At 48.2% G+C, this 20,067-nt stretch overlaps 2 protein-coding genes across 2 annotated transcripts; one reads left to right on the top strand and one right to left on the bottom strand.

Moving 5' to 3' along the window:
- Positions 1-204: 204 nt before the first annotated feature.
- Positions 205-12,129, bottom strand: CEP41 (centrosomal protein 41). Its single transcript, XM_065676075.1, has 11 exons — positions 12,009-12,129; positions 11,472-11,535; positions 10,489-10,536; positions 6,142-6,203; positions 4,975-5,044; positions 4,383-4,524; positions 3,210-3,361; positions 2,837-2,904; positions 1,964-2,078; positions 1,555-1,770; positions 205-664 (listed from the first exon to the last, which is right to left on the bottom strand). Exons 1-11 carry the CDS (start codon positions 12,039-12,041, stop codon positions 516-518), a joined length of 1,119 nt encoding a protein of 372 aa, XP_065532147.1. The 5' UTR covers positions 12,042-12,129; the 3' UTR covers positions 205-515.
- Positions 12,130-13,005: 876 nt separating this feature from the next.
- On the top strand, positions 13,006-19,089 carry MEST (mesoderm specific transcript). The gene is given in 10 exon segments (XM_065665347.1): positions 13,006-13,168; positions 14,076-14,155; positions 14,570-14,647; positions 15,018-15,154; positions 16,043-16,046; positions 16,188-16,255; positions 16,744-16,845; positions 18,297-18,373; positions 18,480-18,567; positions 18,903-19,089. Coding segments are annotated over 10 exon segments (984 nt in total).
- The last annotated feature ends 978 nt before the right edge of the window (positions 19,090-20,067 follow it).

The following is a 20,067-nucleotide window of genomic DNA, read 5'->3' as shown; positions in this document are numbered from 1 at the left end:
GTTTGACACTTACTGGGCAAGCAGAGACCTAGGACGTGATGGATTCTGTGTCTTTGTGTGGTTGAACATCAACTTGTGGTGGTAGAAATGTCCCTCCTCGCCTGCTGTGATCCTTAGGGGAGGGAGAACCAAGCCCCTGCTGACTCCCAGCTTCCATAGGCACCACTCCAGGCTCTCTGGTAGCTCTCAAATTGAAAGAAGCACTCAACCACAAGGTGTTTAATTTAATAAAACCTAAATGACAATTAAAACTCCCAGAGTTTGACTTCATCCTCCAAAGAACATCAAGTCAAGAGGCCCCAAAGCACACAAATCCATCAAGACAACCGGAAAGTACATTCAGTTCTGGATCTGGAGAATCTCAAACCCCTCAGGCTAGTTCGGTCTGCCCATTGCAGAAGGTGGTTTTCACACAGGCCTGACCAGTTGTGGGTTTTGGATGGGTCTCCCACAGCAAAATCAGGACTTTTCCAGCTCTGTTTCCAGAATTATGCAGTGGCATAAGACACTGCTGCTTATTTCCATGGTCTGTTCTGACTGCTGTTTCTGCCAAACGAGCGAGCACTCAGGACACCCCCACTGCCAGCAGTGCTGGGGAGACCGGGGCTGCTCCTCATGTCTGTTGCCTTGGAGTTGCGTCCTGAAGAACCACTGCTAAAACGGCCTGAGGGGAAAAGAAACAACCCAAAGGTCAGGAGCTGAGTGTAGGATGGAGCACAAGGACACACAAATAATGGATGAGCACCTCCTGTATGAAGACAGGCTGAGAAGATGGGGGCTGTTGAGCCTGGAGAAGAGAAGCTGCGTGGAGACCTCAGAGCAGCTTCCAGTGTCTGAAGGGGGCTACAAGGATGCTGGAGAGGGGCTCTTCATCAGGGACTGGAGTGATAGGACAAGGGGTGATGGGTTCAGACTGAAACAGGGGAAGTTCAGGTTGGAGATAAGAAGTTATTTACTGTGAGGGTGCTGAGGTGCTGCCACAGAGTGCCCAGAGAAGCTGTGGCTGCCCCATCCCTGGCAGTGCTCAAGGCCAGCTTGGACACAGGGGCTTGGAGCAAGCTGCTCCAGTGGAAGGGGTCCCTGCCCGTGGCAGGGGGTTGGAAGCAGATGAGCTTTAAAGTCCCTTCCAACCCAAATCAGGCTGAGATTCTATGATCTGCTGTCCCTTGCTGGCTCTCCAGCTCTCCCTGTAAACATACAGACCCACAGATAATTCAGTGCAGGGTCTGGGCAGAGTTTCTATCTAACTACGGAGGCCTAAGCATGTGAAGACCCTATTAATCACCAGTTAAACATAAAGATGTTTAAATGTAGTGAGTAAAATGGCATATTCCAACCCCCAGCAGACCCAGAATTTTGCCACCCACTGTGCAGCTATGCAAGATTTAAATCCTCTGGGATTGGCATAGCCCAGGTTTTAGTGGATCCTCTCAGTCTGTTTAGGAATCAAACCCCTCTCGCAGCACTCTCATGGGAAGACTATGACAGAGAAGTGCTGCAGGGCAGGCTCAAGAGCTACAGGAAGGGGCTGCAGCGTTTGTCCCGGACTCTTACTGGCAGTGTCTGAAGGAATGTGCTCCTCTTCAAGGTAGGATTTAATCTTCTGTAGATTATCTTCAGAAAATCTCCATCTATTCTCAGCTGGTGTGAATGGCACCTGCTGAGAGGTCTTTTTCCGAGCAGATCCAGAGGGAGGTGTTATGTGGCAACATGCAGGGAGCGTGCCCGTGATGAGTCCTTCTGGGATCTTCTGTGCTAGAACCTTTAGACCTGCAGATGGACACGTCACACATTATCGGTGACCACCAGCTAGGATGGGACCAGTGACTGGACCAGTCCCAAGTAAAACACTTGGCAGAGCTGAATATCCGACTCTTGCCAAGCTCCAGCTCACACAAGCCTTGCTCTCTGCTCTTGATCCACCCTCCTGAGGTCTCAAGGGGTCCTGCCCATCCCCACTTACCTCCAGATAACATGAAGACGTTCTCAAAGCCCCTCTCACACATAGATGTTGCGGCCTGGCTGGCTACTCTCTCATCATTGTCATATAGAATTATCATCTTCCCATGGGCATTTTTCTGCTAAGAGTTAAGGAAACTTCACATAACTGTTAATACCCTTTTATAGAGAGAAAAGGAGACAAATGGGACTGGAGACTGAGAGAATCCCTACTTGATCTGCAAGTATCAGTATTTAAATCAAGTCTTCCCTGCATCTGTGATTTAAATCTGATTTCTGGGTGATGAGGCTTGACAGACACAAAGGACACAGCCTAATCCCCACTGGAGTGCAGCCCCTGCAGCAAGTGTCCACCACTGTTCTAACACTGGTTAGTAACAGGCAAGAGCATTAAGCACATTCATTTACATCCTCCCCTCTCCCCTGCAGCCCTCACAAGAAAACAATTATCAGCCTAATCCTGCCTGATAATCCTCTTTCTAACCCTCAAAGAAAAGCCAATCCCCACCAAGGTGCTGAGAGAAAGCCAAAGGATTTGATGAATGTGGATCAACAGCAGGGGATGGTAGCCCAAGTATGGCTTTGCCTTCCAGCAGCCAAAACCCCATGAAAGGCCAAATTCAGGCAGCTCCCACTGGAGTCAAGAGGTGTTACAGCCTTGAGGAACTAGAATCTGGCATCTGGTGGTGGCAGCAGAGCCTCACGAGGTAATCACAGTCAGCATAAAGGACCTCCTCTCCCATTTTCCTTGAAATCCCTGGACTTTGTTGAGCATTGTCCCAGTCACAGCAACTGCTACAGCTCCAACTGGTTTTGAAAGCCTCCCCCAACATCCCCCCCCCTTATTTTAGGTCAGCACTTCATATGTAAAGGATACATATTCCAGAATACTATTTGAGTATGGATTCATGGCTCTAGACAGCATTGCAATAGGGTAGGAATAAGCTGCAGAGGAGAAGAAAAGACCAAGAGAGAAAAATCATACAGCAGCCGAACATAACCCATCACACAACCTGGAGTACAACTGACACAGACTTGTTAGGGTTCAGCAGACATAGAAACCCACTGAATAAGGGATTAGCATCAGCTCCACACCCTTATAACTTCCCAGGAAAGATGGGTGTACTGGGTGAGTGCTGAGAGCATTCTGCACCTAAGAATGTCCCATCCTGGGGGTTAAAATGAAGCCAGCCAGGATATGAGATGGAGCAGGAAGGATGATCCCAGCTGTGGGATTGTAGTCTCCTCACCTCCAATAATATGACATTGGTTGTATGCATCACGGTCTCGTACATCCAAAAGCAGGAAGGGGCAGTCGGGATAAGGTGTGTCTTTAGTCTCAGAGTCTTCTTTCTTTGGAGTGTCCTCCTCTATACCCAGTTCACCAACACCACTTATCACACTGCAAGAGGAAAGAGGAGATTATGGTACAAGCTCTCACTCTGAGTGCTTCCATACCTCACCAACAGTCACAGTTCCAACAGTCCATTGACGTCCCAGTACCACCAGACACCACATGGAAATGGAGAGATTCTATTTCACACTTTCCAGGACATCAGAAGAGACTGATTTTGTCAAGATATGAAACAGAGTACAGCCTTGCTATGTGAAATGCCATACTCTTCTGGATCAGTCAGTTACTGGTGGTTTACGTCATAAAGTGAGGGAAAATGATACTAAGAAGCTGCAAACACCAAGATCATAGAATCACAGAATGGTTTGGGTTGGAAAGGACCTTAAAATCATCCAGTTCCAAGCCCCTACCATGGGCAGGGACACCTCACACTAGACCCAAGATCTCAGCAAGTCAGACACACTGAATAACTGTCACGCATCAGTGCTATGCAGAGGTTTCCCATTTCACCACTACATTGGGTACAGGACATGAAGAGAAACCTCCAGATGTTCTTAGTGGTCACTAAATTGACGGCTTAAATACATGATCACAGGTCTGTCAGGTGAGCATCTCAACTGTTAGCATTTGCAAGGGAAGAGCCAAGACAAAGCTTCCTCTTACAATGGCTTTCTGGTACCTCTGACCTTGACTAGTGATGTAGTGGGTTTGGAAACTGGCCTCTTATTCTAACCATGCAACAATGTGTTATCGTCAGCAAGGCACATTACTGAGTTTACCAGAGCAGCTTATAACATGGATTCTTCAACCCAGGGACCTGGATCAAATCCCACAAATACATTTCCTGGTCACCCATTTCAGGTGGCCACAGGGCTGGGTTACAGCCTCAAACCAAGCTCAGACAGGAGAACCTGCCAACCCCTCTCTTGCTCACACTTCCAGACCTCCAAACTCAGGCTTTAATGAGAAATACAATATAAAGCTATTTAACAGCAATTAAAAAAACCTCGCTGGATTAAAGGAATTATCTGCTATGACAGAAAGGAAATGGTGTATTGTCTTCAGGCACCTCTGCAGTGTGGAGCGATAGGAAACCCCAGCCCCTGCATTGTTTAGGAACAGGATTGGACTGGGTGTCCTATCAGGGCTTCCTTTCCCATTTGTCCCTTCTGTGACTTCAGCATCTGGATGTGGAGCAGCAGAATCACCATCTAGGGAGAGAACAGGGTGTACAGAGTTAAAATGCTGCAGGAAATAAGCAAGCAGGTTTTAAGCCAGTTCCTAGTCTTAGGAGAAAGTGTGTTTCTCAAAGACAGCCTTATTTCATCCTCTTATCAGGATGTTTTACTAACAGCCTCATATTAATAATGAAGAGCCATAAGATTTTTAAGGGCTGAAGATCTCATTTGAAGAATAAATACGTAGTTCTTGATGCATGATATCTACTGAGTTACTGCAATAAACTTGTCAGCATGAGGACTCTCTTACTTGCAGCCTTTCTGGTTTAGGAGTGTTGCTGTTCACACAGTGAAATGGCTGCAGGCCCAAAGTGAAGTTATTTTTCCCCTGCTGAATAGCCACCTCTGTCTGTCAGGACCCAGCTCACCACATGACAGTCATCTATAGCTCCTTCTCTTTGTGCTTACAACAAATATTGTTACCTTCCAGCTTGTGGATCTCCCTGTTTGTCACTTCTAAGGTTTCATCAGATAAAGAAGCAACCTGGATGACCTGCAGGAGACAAAAGAGAGCAACAATACCTTGATACACATGCACTGATGTCACTGCAAGAGAGCAGGGATCAGCTTAAGGAAAAACAATCCTTGAGCCAAGCCACATTTAACTCATTGCAACTTCTACTGGACTTCAAGGTCACACATAGGTGTGTGTATGATGCTTGTACGGCAAGTTGGTCCTTTTATTAAGTGGAAGTTGTAGCAAAAAAAGACCCAGAATGCTCAACTTTGGAGGAAAGAAAAGCCACACTGGTAATACCAAATACCAGAATGGTGTCTAACTTATCAAGTTCAGTCACTAGAACATTTCAGAGCATACACTGTACTGGCTAAAATCACACATGGGATATTCCCACAGAGAACACCTGGGATGTTCTCATAGTAAATCAGTTCATTGCACCAGTGAGAGGTACAGGACTGGTCTTGATCCAGGGGAACTGAAGATAGGAGTCTGCTAAACCCAGTCCTTTAATATCTGCAAGTTTAACCTTCTCTCCTTAGAAGAGAGCTTGTCTTTTTCTAGTTTTTATTAGGTTTTGTGAACTAACACATAAGCACCATTCAGCTCTTCATTTACTGATCAAACTTACCAGCCTTTAATATTTGGATGCATTTGATTTAAAAAACACACAGAAAGCCTTGAAGTCAAGAACATTTCCATCATGTGCAGTAAAACCCTCTGGTAGGGAAGGCTTCAGGCTGTGACACAAAGCTTGAGGAGATAACATCTGAACCTCCATTACATAGCCATTTTCTCTTACAAGAGGCTTAAAAATCCTCTTACATGAAGGGACATAAAATATAGGGAATAAATTTCAAAGACAGATTCACCAAAAAACTTCAATTTGAAACTAAAAGCATTTTGACTACTCTGAAAATACTGGCCTGAACAGTTTGCTTGTATTAAGGGAAACCTATAAGGGCAAGACGAAGCCAGTACAGGAGTTACTAAGGCCACGTAACTGGGGAGAGAACAGGATACAGAGAGTTAAAATACTGCAGGAAATAACAACATGAAAGTTTTAGAGATATAAAAAATGCTGCTCCTAAAAAATGACAACTTTCAGAGGCCACAGAGGGAACCATACATACCAACTGGGCAAAAGTGGTCACTTTCAGCCTTTTAAACAGCTCATTCTTTTTATATCTGTAATCTTCAAAGAGAAAACAGAAGAAAAACAAGGTCAGTTTTTGGTTAAGTCCCACCTTTTGCTGTACCAGCTCATGGGCTCAGTCCCAGCTATTCCCATAGACTCCTTTCACCAATGCAGCAGTATTTTGGGGCACTACAACCTGAAAAATTTGTGAAAACTAATACCAGTTACAAAGAGAGATCTTGTCCAGATATGGTTAAAGTGGAGAAGGCAGATTTAGTTGCTTTTAGGCTCAAGTGTGTATCACTGTGCGTTTTCTCTTCTTGCTGGAGAAACTTTCATGAATTTAACACCTTCGTCTGCTGTTCTTTGAAGCCCACTATGTCACAAAGCCTCTTAAACCAGATTAAGTTCACTGGAATCATAGAATCCCAGATGGTTAGGGTTGAAAAGACCTTAAAGCTCATCCAGTTCCAACCCCTGCCATGGGCAGGGACACCTTCCACTAGAGCAGCTTGCTCCAACCCCTGTGTCCAACCTGGCCTTGAACACTGCCAGGGATGGGGCAGCCACAGCTTCTCTGGGCACCCTGTGCCAGTGCCTCAGCACCCTCACAGGGAAGAGCTTCTGCCTAACAGCTCATCTCAGTCTCACCTATGGCAGGTTAAAGCCGTTCCCTTGTCCTGTCCCTACAGGCCCTTGTGCAAAACCCCTCTCCAGGTTTCCTGCAGCCCCTTTAGATATTGAATTTTTACTTTGTGCAAGTTACAACAGGATCAGAACACAAGGACATTCTATGTCAGATTCTGTCTTGTCAGGTACTAAGCTAAACATGCATATTTAATCTTCAGATGCTCCAGGTTTTCTTACTTTTATCTGTCAAATTCCAATCCCTCCAGTTCCCTGATACGGATATCTAGAAGAAGGGATAAATGAAAGAATTTCTTTCATGCAGAAAGCAGCAGCTCAGTGTGGATACCAGCTCAAAGCTGACACAACTGCTACAGAGAAACTGGACTAATTGAATCTTAAGCCTGAAGACAAAGCTAAGGTAGCAAGGAAAGCCAGAGGGCTGCTGGGATGACTGGCAGACAACCAGAGCAGAGATTAACAGCCCTAAGGAAGCAACAACAAGAGGCACACTGCAGACAGATACTTGAGATGTGTAAACATGAGAGAGAGAAAAGCCTTCTAATGGGAAACAAAAGGATTTATGTAGGAGGAGAGAGAAGCAAAGATGGGTATCTGTAGGAACATCTTGATATGAAAAAGCCTCCCATGGGAAGTAATAGAAGCCTTGTCCTTTGGGAAATTTACAGCTAGAAAGAAGACAGGAAAGAAAAGTGAGGGAAAATAATAAAGATCAGTCCTGCCCTGGCAGGGAAAGGAAAGATGAACAAAATTCCTATTGTGTCATGCATTACAGCTCAAACAGAGCTCTGCTTGAAGCTCTTGAAGCCACACTAAGGAATATAAGCTCTCTCTTTTCCTCCTCCTCCTCCCTTATGAGGTTCCAGCTCTGAAGTCAAGAGATTTTTATATTTAATGAAGAAAAATCCTTTGCATGTTTCTAACTGTTGGAGGAGATTTCAAAGTGGTCTCTCCTCAGCTAAGAGAGATAACAGAGCAGACTTTAGCAACAGAGAACAGGACCTTCAGCAAATCCAGCCAGTTAAGCTATTTTAAATCCCCTATAACCATCTGCTGAATGCTCCATTAGCTTAAGCAAAGGGGAAAAAGGGGGAGGAAGGTCTCAAATCCATATGCCTGAATCCACTACACCAAAAATTACTGCCAAATTAGCTTAGGGAAATGCTCAAGCTGACATGTGTTTAGAGAAGGAGCCACATGAATGCTGGAGGCTGAGACCTCTTCTCAATACAAGTGGTGACAATGCTTCGACAAGATTCCCTCCCATACACAACCTATGGAACCTCATAGGAGCAAAACAGAGACAAAAAGAGAAATTGTGAGTTTTAATCTCTGGTTTGGTCTTATGCTTATCCCTTCCTTCTTAAATGTGCTTCCTGAAGAGGCAGACCAAGTGCTTTTCAGCATTCAGACCAAGCAGAGCACCTAAATTCAACATTCTACCCTATACAATGTTTACCAGGTAGCAAAGCAAGTGCCTACTTGCTACTCGACAACTTACCTAAGGAAAAGGAGCCCATCCAAAACATTCCTGCGCTCCGCAGGGTGCACTATACATTTCAAACTATGGGGCTGAATCAAGTACAAGACCTACGCATAAACTAGATTTCAGAACGTCAATGCACTTGAAAATGAACTTGGCTTCAAGCCTCAGGTTCAGGTTGCTAAAGTCTCTCTTTAACATGAAAATAACAGCAATAATTCAGCCCATTTCCTCTGCCTGACACAAAACCCATATGTAGCCCATGTCCATATGGTTAAACCACCCCAGCCATGGGCAAAAAGAGCCCTTCAGTCATGTGAAGAGCAAGAAATCAACTTAGCTTGGAAGGATAAAGAAAAGCACAAAGCTTATGAAGAGCTGGATGCCTGTTAACACTGACCAAACTATCACAGTGCTCACACAAAACAGCTGCTGGATGCATTCTGCCCACCTCAAGTGAGGATTATTTACCCTAGAACAAGTCCTTATGACCTAGATCTTACCTTTACCACCCAAAAATATTCCTATAAACAGGAAAACCAGCCCAAAGCTGTTATTACAACAAATTAATTTGACTGCTTTGTATGAACATCGCAGCAGTGATCAGGAAGGTCACAGGAAGTGCTGCTCCTGCCTATAGAAGCAATGCAACGTACCCAGTTCTGTCCTGGAAGATCCACTGGAATTTTCTGACATTCTTCCCTTCAGTGAACTGCTTTGGGGCTGGAATTATTGTGGAATCAATGATGTGCTCCTCGGGGCTTCGGAAAGGAGTGGAGACACCAGAGGAAGGGAAAAGACTCGGCGTCTCTCCTCAAGTCAATCCTCCAAAAGGAACAAATCATCGTGGTTCCAGCTCCCTGCATTTTAATTCCACAGGTTTAAATCCTTCTCTCTCACATTACACAAGAGACAGAGAGTTGCCTGTAGTGGGTATTTAAAGTTGTGTCCAAATGGTGTCGTCTATTCATGAGAAACCAAGGGGAAGAAGTTTCCAAATTGCCTGGGAACAGAAGGTGTCTGTTCAGCCCAAAGAGAATGGGAAAGTTTCTGTTGGGTTCCAGAGCTGTGGTTCAACAAAAGAAGTCCTACATGAAACCAAATCAGACTCAGAGCAGAGACTGAAAACCAACTAGAGCTATACAACAAGATCTGAAGCACAGATAACAAGTGATGGCAAGCCAGTGTCAAGCACTGAAATCTTAGCCAGGCAACACAGGATTTTTGGATAGAAGTCATTTCTCCTTTGATTCTCCCCACAGACCTGTGGTGCTTAAAGCAAAGCAACAAACAAGCCAGCAACAAAGGACCATTCTGCACAGAGCTGAGCTCTGATATATTCACGTGACAGATGAGTGACCTGCCTTCTAATGCGAACAGCACCAGCTCAGAGGGACAGAATAAATGGGTCCACGAATTAAACCTGAATGTTCCAAATCAAATTAATCCTCATCAACAGGGATGGCTTTTGTTTTCCAGAGCAAGAAACGCAGCTTTCTAGGTTTAAGAGCTTTCTTGGCTCTCTACGCGAGAATAATCTGGACAACAGTAGCAAAATGTTTGCTTTTCAGTAAGAGTTTTTCTTAAAGGCCTATTTTCAGTGGAAAAAGAGAGTGAAATAACAATCAGCCAGGTTTTCATCAGCCTGAATGAACCAGAGGCTTCAAAGCATCAGTCTTTGGCTCTGGTGAAATCAATGAGTTACACAGGAATGAGCAGAACCTTGGGGTATTCTGACAGAAATCCAAGTATGTTAAAATGATAGAGGTAAGAGATCTCAATTTGTTACCCAAAAGGGAAATAAAGCCTCAGGAGCACAGTCTGAGTCTTCCCAGATGGGTCTAGTCTAGTTTTCTTAGTCCAGAGAACTTCTTCCTATCTGGTTTCCATTCAATAGCAAGAAGTTGCACTAGCTTGGAAAGACTCCTAGAATTGCCTGCCTGGTTTCTTATGTTAAATCTGTCAAGCAGTAAGAGAGACAGAGAAAAAAGGCACAAGACAAAGCAGAAAGCATCCAAAAATCAAGGCAGAAGCATGTTTGTATCCTACTGCTGCATGTTTCTGCTATTCCTTCCTGTAAATGGCTGTGGGAATCACTGGAGCATAGATTTCCAAGCAAATGGAGGGTCTGGGATTCAATCCCTGCTCCTTAATGCTCTTCCTGTTTGGAACTAACCCACCGGTTACATTCTGCCCCTCTCAGATACTCACTTCTTTTGACTTTTGCCAACTTCTCGGTGTATTTTGTCAAGCTCTGCCCTGTAAAAAGAGGTAAAAGGGGAAAAATAAAGGGAAAAAGATGAAAACAGAGGGGGGAATAAGAGGGAAAAGAAGAAGAGGGGAAAAATAATGGAAAAAGGAGGGGTGGGAAAAAGGGGATCAGTTTGTTACAATTTATTTTATTAGTGCTTTTCTTCAGGTCTATTAAGTCTTAAACTTGGATTTTTTAAAGAAAAAGATCAGCCTACAACAACAGACGTTGCTGCAGATCCTCTTTCAGCATGACAATGCAAGGCAGCCACAAATAAGACCATAATTTTCCTCCTAGAAGTTTTCTCTCACAAAGAGAAGCCAAACTAAACAGCAAACTCAAAGGACCTGCTGAGCCCCAGGGAACAGGAGGTGACCCTTAGTTTAAAGCCCAGGCAAAAGTCACTACAGATGCTCCACATCAGGAGGAGCTCAAATCTTCTACACATACCTACAGTGCTGCTTCAGTTCTACAGGATGTACCTGAGTGCATTTTACAGGACTTCCAGTTAGGGGGGCAGAAGTATCATGGAATGGTTTGGGTTGAGAGGGACCTTAAAGCTCCTTCAGTTAAAACCCCTGCCAGGGGCAGGGACACCTTCCACTAGAGCAGCTTGCTCCAAGCTCCATCCAACCTGGCCAATCCCTGAAGATACCCCCCCAAACAACCATCGTGACTTACACCATTGTCAAAGTACTAACTAATACAAGAATAACACAGGAACTCCAAGCCCAGCAATTTCCATGGGAACTGTCACTGCAGAGCCCAAGATTCTAAGCTGCAACACATCATAATCAGGATGAGAGTTCCAATATAGCTGGTGTTTGGGGTAAAACAGCCTACAACAGAGGCAGAAGACAGTCAGCACGTTTTTCTATGCTCCTACATCCACATTTGGTGTTATTGCACTACAACGCCACTCACTAGCATCAGCTTCACTTACCAGTATCGAGACGGGTTTTTATATGCTGGTATTTGGGATTCTGAGGGATGCGCCTGGTTAAATACTGGTTTACAAAAGAAAATATAGAAGGAAGTCAATGTACAGCTGTTATTTGTTTCAAAGACAAAAATCCTCTCCCATTAACAGGAAAGGCAATCTGAAGAGGTCTAAGGGGCAACAAAAAGAGAAGCAAGACCACAAGCAACCTCTCAGACATCCCCTGCTCTCAGGCAGACCTCGGAATCATAGAATGGTTTAGGGTGGAGGAGACCCGAAAGCTTGCCCAGCTCCAACCCCTGATTTGGGCAGGCACACCTTTCACCAGCTCTCTTCCACCACAACTCACCCGGCTCTAACCCCGTAAACCCCCCCCACCCTCACACACACCTCTGCAAGCTGCCAACCCTCCCGTCACCCCTCACATCCCCTCAGGACAGGGGCCCGGCCCCCCGCAATCCCCCACGATCCCCGCCGCCCCCCGGTGCGGCGGTGCCGGGGAAGGGAAGGCGAGGCCGAAGGAAGGACCCCGGGACCCACCTCAGGGTCCCCGACGCTCCTCCTGCCCGACATCGCCCCGCCGCGACCCGCTCACCCAACCGCCCTGCGGGCTCTGACGCCCAACCCCTCAACTACACCCGCTTTGATTGGCCTCCTCTCTCTCCCCGCGACCAATCAGAAGGCGCAGAAGGGACGGCGAGCGGTTGACGGCGGGGGGGTTGCGGTAAACCTCAAACGTTGCCAGGCAACGGCTTCCACGCGCTGTGAGGGAGAGATGGGAGGAGCAGCGCATGCGCGGTTGGGGCCGTTGGCCCTGCCCCCGGAACGTGGCCCCTGAGGCAGGTGAGGCGCGCGCATGGGGTTCCCCCAACCACATCGAGGCCACGCCCACAGGTGGGCGTGGCCTCAGCGGTGGGCGGGACCTGAAACCGCTCGGGAGACGGGGAGCACGGCAGGGAGGGAGGAGGCGTGGTCTGAGAGGAGCACGTGACACCCATGGAGGGCGGGGCTTGTTCGAAGGGCGGGGCCTTGCTGTGTATAGGCGGGGCTTGTTAGGGGCGGGGCTTGTTGGGGGCGGGGCTTTGAGCCTTAGAGCCCGAATGGGGTGCCCAGCCCCAGCTCCCCAATGGGGTCCGTGTCACCATCAATGGGGCACGTGTCGCCATTTAGACCTGCAGTGGGGGCCACGTCCCCCTCAGACCTCCAATGGGGTCACACAGCCTCAGCCCTCCCAACGAACCCAATGGGGTCCCCGTCCCCCTCAGCCCCTCAGTGGGGCGCATATCCCCTTTTAGACATGTACTGGGGGACCCATGTTTCCCCTCAGGCCCCCTATGCAGCTCCATTCCCCCTCAGTCCCCAAATGGGGGCCACATCCATCCATTAGACCCCATTTGGGGCACACACTACCCCTTGTACCTTAACCTTGAAACCCCTTGATGTCATGGACCTGTCCCTTGGGGGTTTTGGGTTGGGTTATGGGGATACGAGTGTTAATGGAACAGATCCCTATGGAGTAGCGCCTCATTCCCACAGGATGAAGGACTGGTGGGTGCAGGTGGGGCTGCTGACCGTGCCCCTCCTTGCCATGTACCTGCACATCCTGCCCCGTGGGCTGTCACCAGCTCTCCTCTCGTGGAGGTCCTTGGAAGGGTACTTTACATACAGGGACCAGAACATCTTCTACTCTATAGTAGTAGGTGCACTATAGACTATATATATATATATATATATATATATGTAGACTATAGACTGCACCAACACTAGGGACACATCATCCATCACGGTGGGGAGAGGGGTGGTGGCTCTGGTCCCCTCAGTGCACCCCGGGATGTCCCGAAGGCAAAGTGATGGCAAATCTCTCCCAGGCCACATTGGCTTTAAGGGGAGCTGCTGCGTGGATCCAGGTGTGCTATGGGTGTTCGTTATCAGAGCACAGAATGGGGTGATCATGGAATCAACCAGGTTGGAAAAGAGCTTTAAGATCATGAAGCCTGTTCCAATGCCTGAGCATCCTTTGGGGCAGGAATTGTTCCTCATCTCCATCTAAACCTGCCCTGGGGCAGCTTGAGGCCGGTTCCTCTTGTCCCATCCCTTGTTCCTTGGGAGCAGAGCCCAGCCCTTCCTGGCTCCATCCTCCTGTCAGGCACTTGTAGGGAGCAATCAGGTCCCCCCTGAGCCTTCTCTTCTCCAGACTGAACCCCCCAGGTCCCTCAGCCGTTCCCCATCACACTTGGGCTCCAGGCCCTGCACCAGCTCCGTTCCCAGTGGGAAAGATCCTAAGAGCCTCTGATGGTCACAGCAAGGAAAGGCCTTATTGCTGGAGCAGTCGTGACCAGTTGTAGCATCTTAGAGGCAGCTGCAGTTGATTTGTGCTAAGTAAATCCCTGTTTGCATCAAGCAGTTGGTACCAGTGGCCATGGTTCCTCATCTGGTTGGGTTTCCGAAGCTGTGGTGCAAGTCAAACCCACCTTGGTTTTTAAGGGAGTAGTGGGAAAGACACCACCATGATGCTGGCTGGGGTTTAGTGGGGCAAACAGCAAAGTGTGTCTCCTAGAGGAGGAAACTGGGGGAAGCTGATGCTGAGGTGCCCCATTCCCTTCCCAGATTCCAGTGGCACCGCTGGCAGCTCCGACGTCATTGTCCTCCTGCACGGGTTCCCAACCTCCAGCTACGACTGGTACAAGGTGAGGGCAGCGAGGGCATGTGGGTTGGATGCTGACAGCAACCCCTATGGCTTCTCCCTCCATGGGGATGAGGAGACAGCTTGGGGTGGATGATGCTGCAGAAGAGGTACCACCGTGCTCCAGGATATCAGCCTTGTTCCTCTCCAATACCTTACACCGGAGTCAAGCTCTATTTGCATCACCCTTTCCCATTCTCCAGCCCAAAGTGGGAGGAAAAGACCCATAACTGTTTATTGTCGGGGATGATCTTGCTGTTTATTGGGATATTTCAAGCTCCTGCAGTTTTCCTGAAGCTGGAAGGTGCTTTTTGGGACAGTGGAAGGGACCGTGGCCATCCATAGCTGAGCATCACCACAGAGGTCCTCTCTTTCTGCTCCCATCAGATGGTTTTTAATGTATTTCTCCTCTTTGCAGATCTGGGAAGGGCTGACACAGAGGTTCCACCCGGTCATCGCTTTGGATTTCGTAGGATTTGGGTTCAGTGGCAAACCTGTAAGTAGTTACTTTTGACCATGAGGTCATTCTGCTGCGCCAGCACCACTGCAGGACTGGTGTTTGCACTCCAGTTTCTTCTCCCATTTACATCTGGAAAGGGAATAAGACATTATAATAGTGGATAAGATAAGGAAGATTTGTGATGGAGATCAGCTCTGTCCCCATCTTGCCCTGATGTGACTCCAAACACACCTTGACCCCTTCAGGGCATGGGCAGTGTTTTATCATCTTGTGGCCATTGCTGCTCTGTCTGGGGTCACAAACTGCTGGTTTCCACCCCATATCCGTCCATTTGGGTGTTTGTCAGGGTTTCATGCTCACGGTGGGTCAGGCTCTCACTGTGGCTCCTCTCCCTATTGCTCCACAGAGACCCCACCACTACTGCATCTTCGAGCAGGCCAGCATCGTCAAGGGGCTGGTGCGGCACCTCAGCCTCCGCCACCACAGGATCAACCTCCTGCCCCATGCCTATGGGGATACGGTCGCACAGGTGCTGCTGCACAGGTCACTGCTGCCACTGATGCTCTGCTCTTTGGGGTCCCCAAGATGATTTCCAGCAGATCAGTGGAAGGATGTGGTGCAGGACCCCCTTTTCTCATCTATAATGAAGGCTGAGAGGTCTTGGAGCACATCTGTGGTGGGCAGATAGGAGGCTCCCATCCATCAAATCCCATCTTCTAGAATGTTTAACCTCCCTCCTGAGCTCGTTCTTATCAAGCCAGGGGCAGCAGAGATGAAACTTAATTCATAGAATCATGGAATGGTTTGGATTGGAAGGGACCTTAAAGCTCATCCAGTTCCAACCCCAGCCACGGGCAGGGACCCCTTCCACTGGAGCAGCTTGCTCCAAGCCCCTGTGTCCAACCTGGCCTTGAGCAGTGCCAGGGATGGGGCAGCCACAGCTTCTCTGGGCACCCTGTGCCAGCGCCTCAGCACCCTCACAGGGAAGAGCTTCTGCCTAAGAGCTCATCTCAGTCTCCCCTCGGGCAGGTTAAAGCCATTCCCCTTGGCCTGTCCCTACAGGCCCTTGTCCAAAGCCCCTCTCCAGGTTTGCTGTAGCCCCTTTAGGCACTGGAGCTGCTTTAAGGTCTCCCCTTCAGGAGCCTTCTCCTCTCCAGGCTGAACCAGCCCAGCTCTGTAAAGGGTAGGTGTCAGGATGATGGAGCTAGGCTTTTTTCAGTGATATCCAGTGATAGGACAAGGGGCAATGGGTGTAAACTGGAGCATAGGAAGTTCCACGTTAACATCAGGAAGAACTTCTTTACTGTAAGAGTGACAGAGCACTGGAACAGGTTGCCCAGGGGGGTTGTGGAGTCTCCTACACTGGCGATATTCAAGGCCCGCCTGGACAAGTTCCTGTGTGATGTACTGTAGGTTACCCTGCTCTTGCAGGGGGGTTGGACTAGATGATCTTTTGAGGTCCCTTCCAACCCTTGGGATTCCGTGATTCTGTGGGAGAAAAGGCCCCTAAGAGAGCAGGATTTGCCCATCTCCATGTTACTGAGCAGCACTGTCTCCTTCTTCCCTTGTGCCCAAGATCCTCAAGGATGGGGGTCTGCTGTCCCCCGTCATCACACACCTGATGAACTTTGTCTTCTCCAGAGGGTGAGTTGGTCACAGCCCATACAGGGGGTACGAGCTACGTGGGGAGGGGGCCACACAGGAATTGGAGTAGTGTGTGTTTGGCACATGAGCAGATCCCCCAGTGCTGTCCCAAGAGGGATTTGCCCCTGGATTTAAGTGACTTTGATCCTCCAGGCCATTCCCTCTCCAGGTTGGCACCTATTAATTTCACTGTACGCTGAAATCCTCTGGGTACTGAACTTGTGCACGTTCCAGAGGCCATGAAATCCCAAACCACAGCACATACAGTGCCCAATCACCTCTGTATTTTTATCAGATATCGCAAACCCCCCTTTTCCCCCCAAAAAAGGCCGGCAAAGTCCAACTATGGGTGCATTTCGGGGTCCGTTTGCATTGCCGTGCTTGCCCCCTCTTTTTCCCAGTGGATGTACTCAGGTTTTCAGGGCTAGTTCTTGAGCCATACACTAACACATCTGCTGCTGTGCTGCTCTGAACTCCCTCTTGTCCAGGCTCAGGGCAGTCTTTGGGCCCTACACGCAGCCTTTGCAGGCAGAGTATTGGGATATGTGGGTTGTCGTGCGGATCAATGACAGGAATCTCCTCGTTGACAGGTACATCCCCATTACTTGCTGTATAAGCATTGGTTTATGCCTGTGGTGTCCTCCTGTCTGCAGGCAGAGCAATGGAGTGACTTGGAAGTTAACCAGAACTTGGCCCAGTACCTGGATCCTGGCTCCCCAGAGCTTCCAGCTGCTTCTGGTGGGATCTGGGATCATCCCTGCACCCCAAAAGATCTTTGGGGTGTGATGTAGGAGCAAGAATTCCTGCCAGGGTGATGCAAGGCAGATGCATAAGTTTGGAGTCAGGAGGATCTGAGCATGGTGGGAGAAGGACAGTGGTGGAGATGTACAACATGGGGTTTAGTTTTCTTCTTTGGAAGTCAGAGGCTTCAATTTATAGGCTTTTGTTAACAACTGGAGCTAAACCTGGTTCTCTCCAGTTCAGGGCCTCTGGAAGGACTTTGGGCTGGTGGGGGTGAGCTCAGTATCCGCATCTGGTGGGGTTTGTAAGCATCCTTCTCCCCAGCATGCAAATTCCTCTCTGCTCCCAGTGGGGACAACCTCCAGGCAAAGCACACCACAGAGCTCAGCCTCTCCAGTGGGCGCTCATTGATTGCCTCTTGATAACAAGATATGCTCACCCAAGTCCAGCAATGGATGCACTGGCTGATGTACTCCACACTTGGCAAGTACCTTTGGGGCACAGTTTTGCAGTGTCACCTCTGCTGGCAGCAGAGCCAGTGCCAAAATCTCTCTAACCCCTTAAATGCCATGTGTCAGAGTATTGGTACGTTTATTGAGTGCAGCTTCCTGTCCTTGGAAGGCTTTTTGTAACCCAGCTGACTCGAATCTGGTGTTTTAATTGTGAATCTGATGACCTTTCATATTCCTCCACGTGCAGTGCTTCAGCGCTGACTTCTCTTCTGTGAGGTACTGAAATGGTTTCAGAGCCACCACAAGACCCTGTGTGGGCTTTCAGCAGACTGATTTTGCCCTGACATTGCGTAGGACCCGCTTTCTGTCCTGCTGCCCAAGTGAAACAAACTGGAGTTTCAGGGGACTTGAGGACAACCAACCTTTTGGCGCTGGTTGTGACTTACTGCATTGCCTGGCACAAAGGTGAGGAGGTTTCACCCCCTTTTACAACCCAGAGGCATTGAACTGGGAGCAGAGGACCCAAATTTGCTTCCATCTCAGCTCCAAAGGATTCAAACCTTATCTTCTCATCTCCTCAAACTCAAGCTGTTTCTCCCTTCCTACATGAACTTGGGTTATTCTCCAGCAGGCCTCTGAATTGACTGCACTCAAAGAAACCACCTTAAGCAAGTCACTAAGCTGGGGATGACCAGCAGAGTGATTCTGTGCTGCTGCTGCCCCAAGGAGGTGACCTGGGGAGATGCAGATTTCACCTCAGTCTCATCGCCCAGGCACACGCTGCCCTGGGAGCAACATTGCAGCTCCTCAGGGCACCTTCTGCTGAGTTACAACGGGTTTCTCTTCAGTATTTTGCAGTACATAAACCAGAGAAAGCAGCACAAAGAATGCTGGGTTGGGGCTTTGATGTCCACCTCTGTCCCATGTGAGTAGGAACCTGGTTTGGTTTACTGCGTGGGATGGGTGCAAGTCTTCTTGGCTTAGTTTAGGGATGTCCTTGGGTATAAAAGCTCTGTGCTTCTCTCTCGCAGCGCATCTCATCTATGGGCCCCTGGATCCTGTGAATCCACACCCAGAGTTCCTTCAGCTTTACAAATAAGATAATGCCCACCACAAAGTGTGAATGCACAACTGGGGTTCATTTTGAGGGAGGACTTTGTCTTGGGGCTTTCCCTTCAATTCCCTTTTTATGGTGGCTGGTTTTCAGACATCAAAGTCACAATTCTCAGTCAAAACAATGAGGTATTTGAAACCCACAGCAGACAGAGGTAAGATGTATTGGCTTGAGGTAGTCTTCTCCTCCAGACTACACTGAAGTAAATCCAACACTTGGAAGAGTGGTCAAACATAGCTGATACATCCTTTTTTTGTTCCCAAACCATGTTACAGGCAGAATACAACTATGAGTGGGTAATGTCCTACTTCCGTGGTGGCACCTTGCTGCATTCTCCCAGCAGGAAGGTGCCTCCCATGTCCACAGTGTCTGTGCTGGATGACCACATCAGCCACTATCCACAGCTGGAGGATCCAACAGGCTTCCTGAATGCTTATCTCAACTTGATCAACTCCTTCCGAGCTGCTGCACCTCAGTTCTTGTTCTGGGTTTATATGGCAGGCTTTGGGGACAGGAAGAAGCCTTGATAATGCACTTTGCATTAACAACCTCATCTTTGGCTACCAGACCGCTGCATTTAAGCAGGTAAATCCTTGAAGCAGCAGAAAAGATGAGGCTGGGATAAAAAATGAGCTCAAAGGACAACAGGAGCACATATGTCTGTTCCAGGAGTCCTTATGTGCCTTCACTGTGAGGCCATGCTACATGTCACAGGTAGCCAGGACCACTTGCAGCCAAGATCTGATGCTTATACTCCCACCATGGATGCAGTTGAAATGATATCCCTCTGCTAAGAGTTGTAATACTTGACCAGCTTGTCAGGCCTGAAGAATGTGAAGTAGAGTTTGCCTACACTAACTACAGCAGGAGAGCTGGGTGTGTAATCCCCCAAGTACAGGCAATGATGCTCTGCACCCATAAAGGAGCATTTCAAGACTGTAATTACCTTCAGTAACCTCTTTTTAATGGCCAATGACTCAAAGGCAAGCTCTAAACCTCAATGTTTTTTACCACTTCCCTTCTTTCTCTGCTCTTCAGTTGAACAAGCAGAGCTGCTCAGTGATGCTGCACCCCTGGGACTACTTCAGGACCTCTGCTGAAGCCCGGTTGTAGCTCCACCAGGGCAGGCTCATGCTTCTTTCACTAGGGCAAGCTGAAGAAGCAGTACTGGGCCTAGCAAAAGCCAGCGTTCTTGTGAGCAATACCTACTGGAGCCACAGGGATGTAGGACAGGTATTTAAAGTGGTACTGAAACAGTATTCCTTCTTTCCTTCCTCACCCTGACTTGACAACTAAGGAAACAGCAGGCTAGCAGAGAGATACAGAACTTTCCTCATAAGGAAGTTACCATAAAGTCCCTCTTTCTCTGTCTCTTCCCAGCTTTTGATAGGGGATGTTTCACACACCAGTGTTTGGGATTATTAACATAAGGCTCAGCACCGACTATGCTTTTGGAGGTGAAAGTTCTCTCTCTCTCTCTCTGTACACTGATTTTTCCATGTGGA

The sequence above is a fragment of the Lathamus discolor genome, chromosome 1 (assembly GCF_037157495.1).
Source record: "Lathamus discolor isolate bLatDis1 chromosome 1, bLatDis1.hap1, whole genome shotgun sequence".
Taxonomy (NCBI): domain Eukaryota; kingdom Metazoa; phylum Chordata; class Aves; order Psittaciformes; family Psittacidae; genus Lathamus; species Lathamus discolor.
This window is presented reverse-complemented; position numbering and strand designations above follow the sequence as displayed.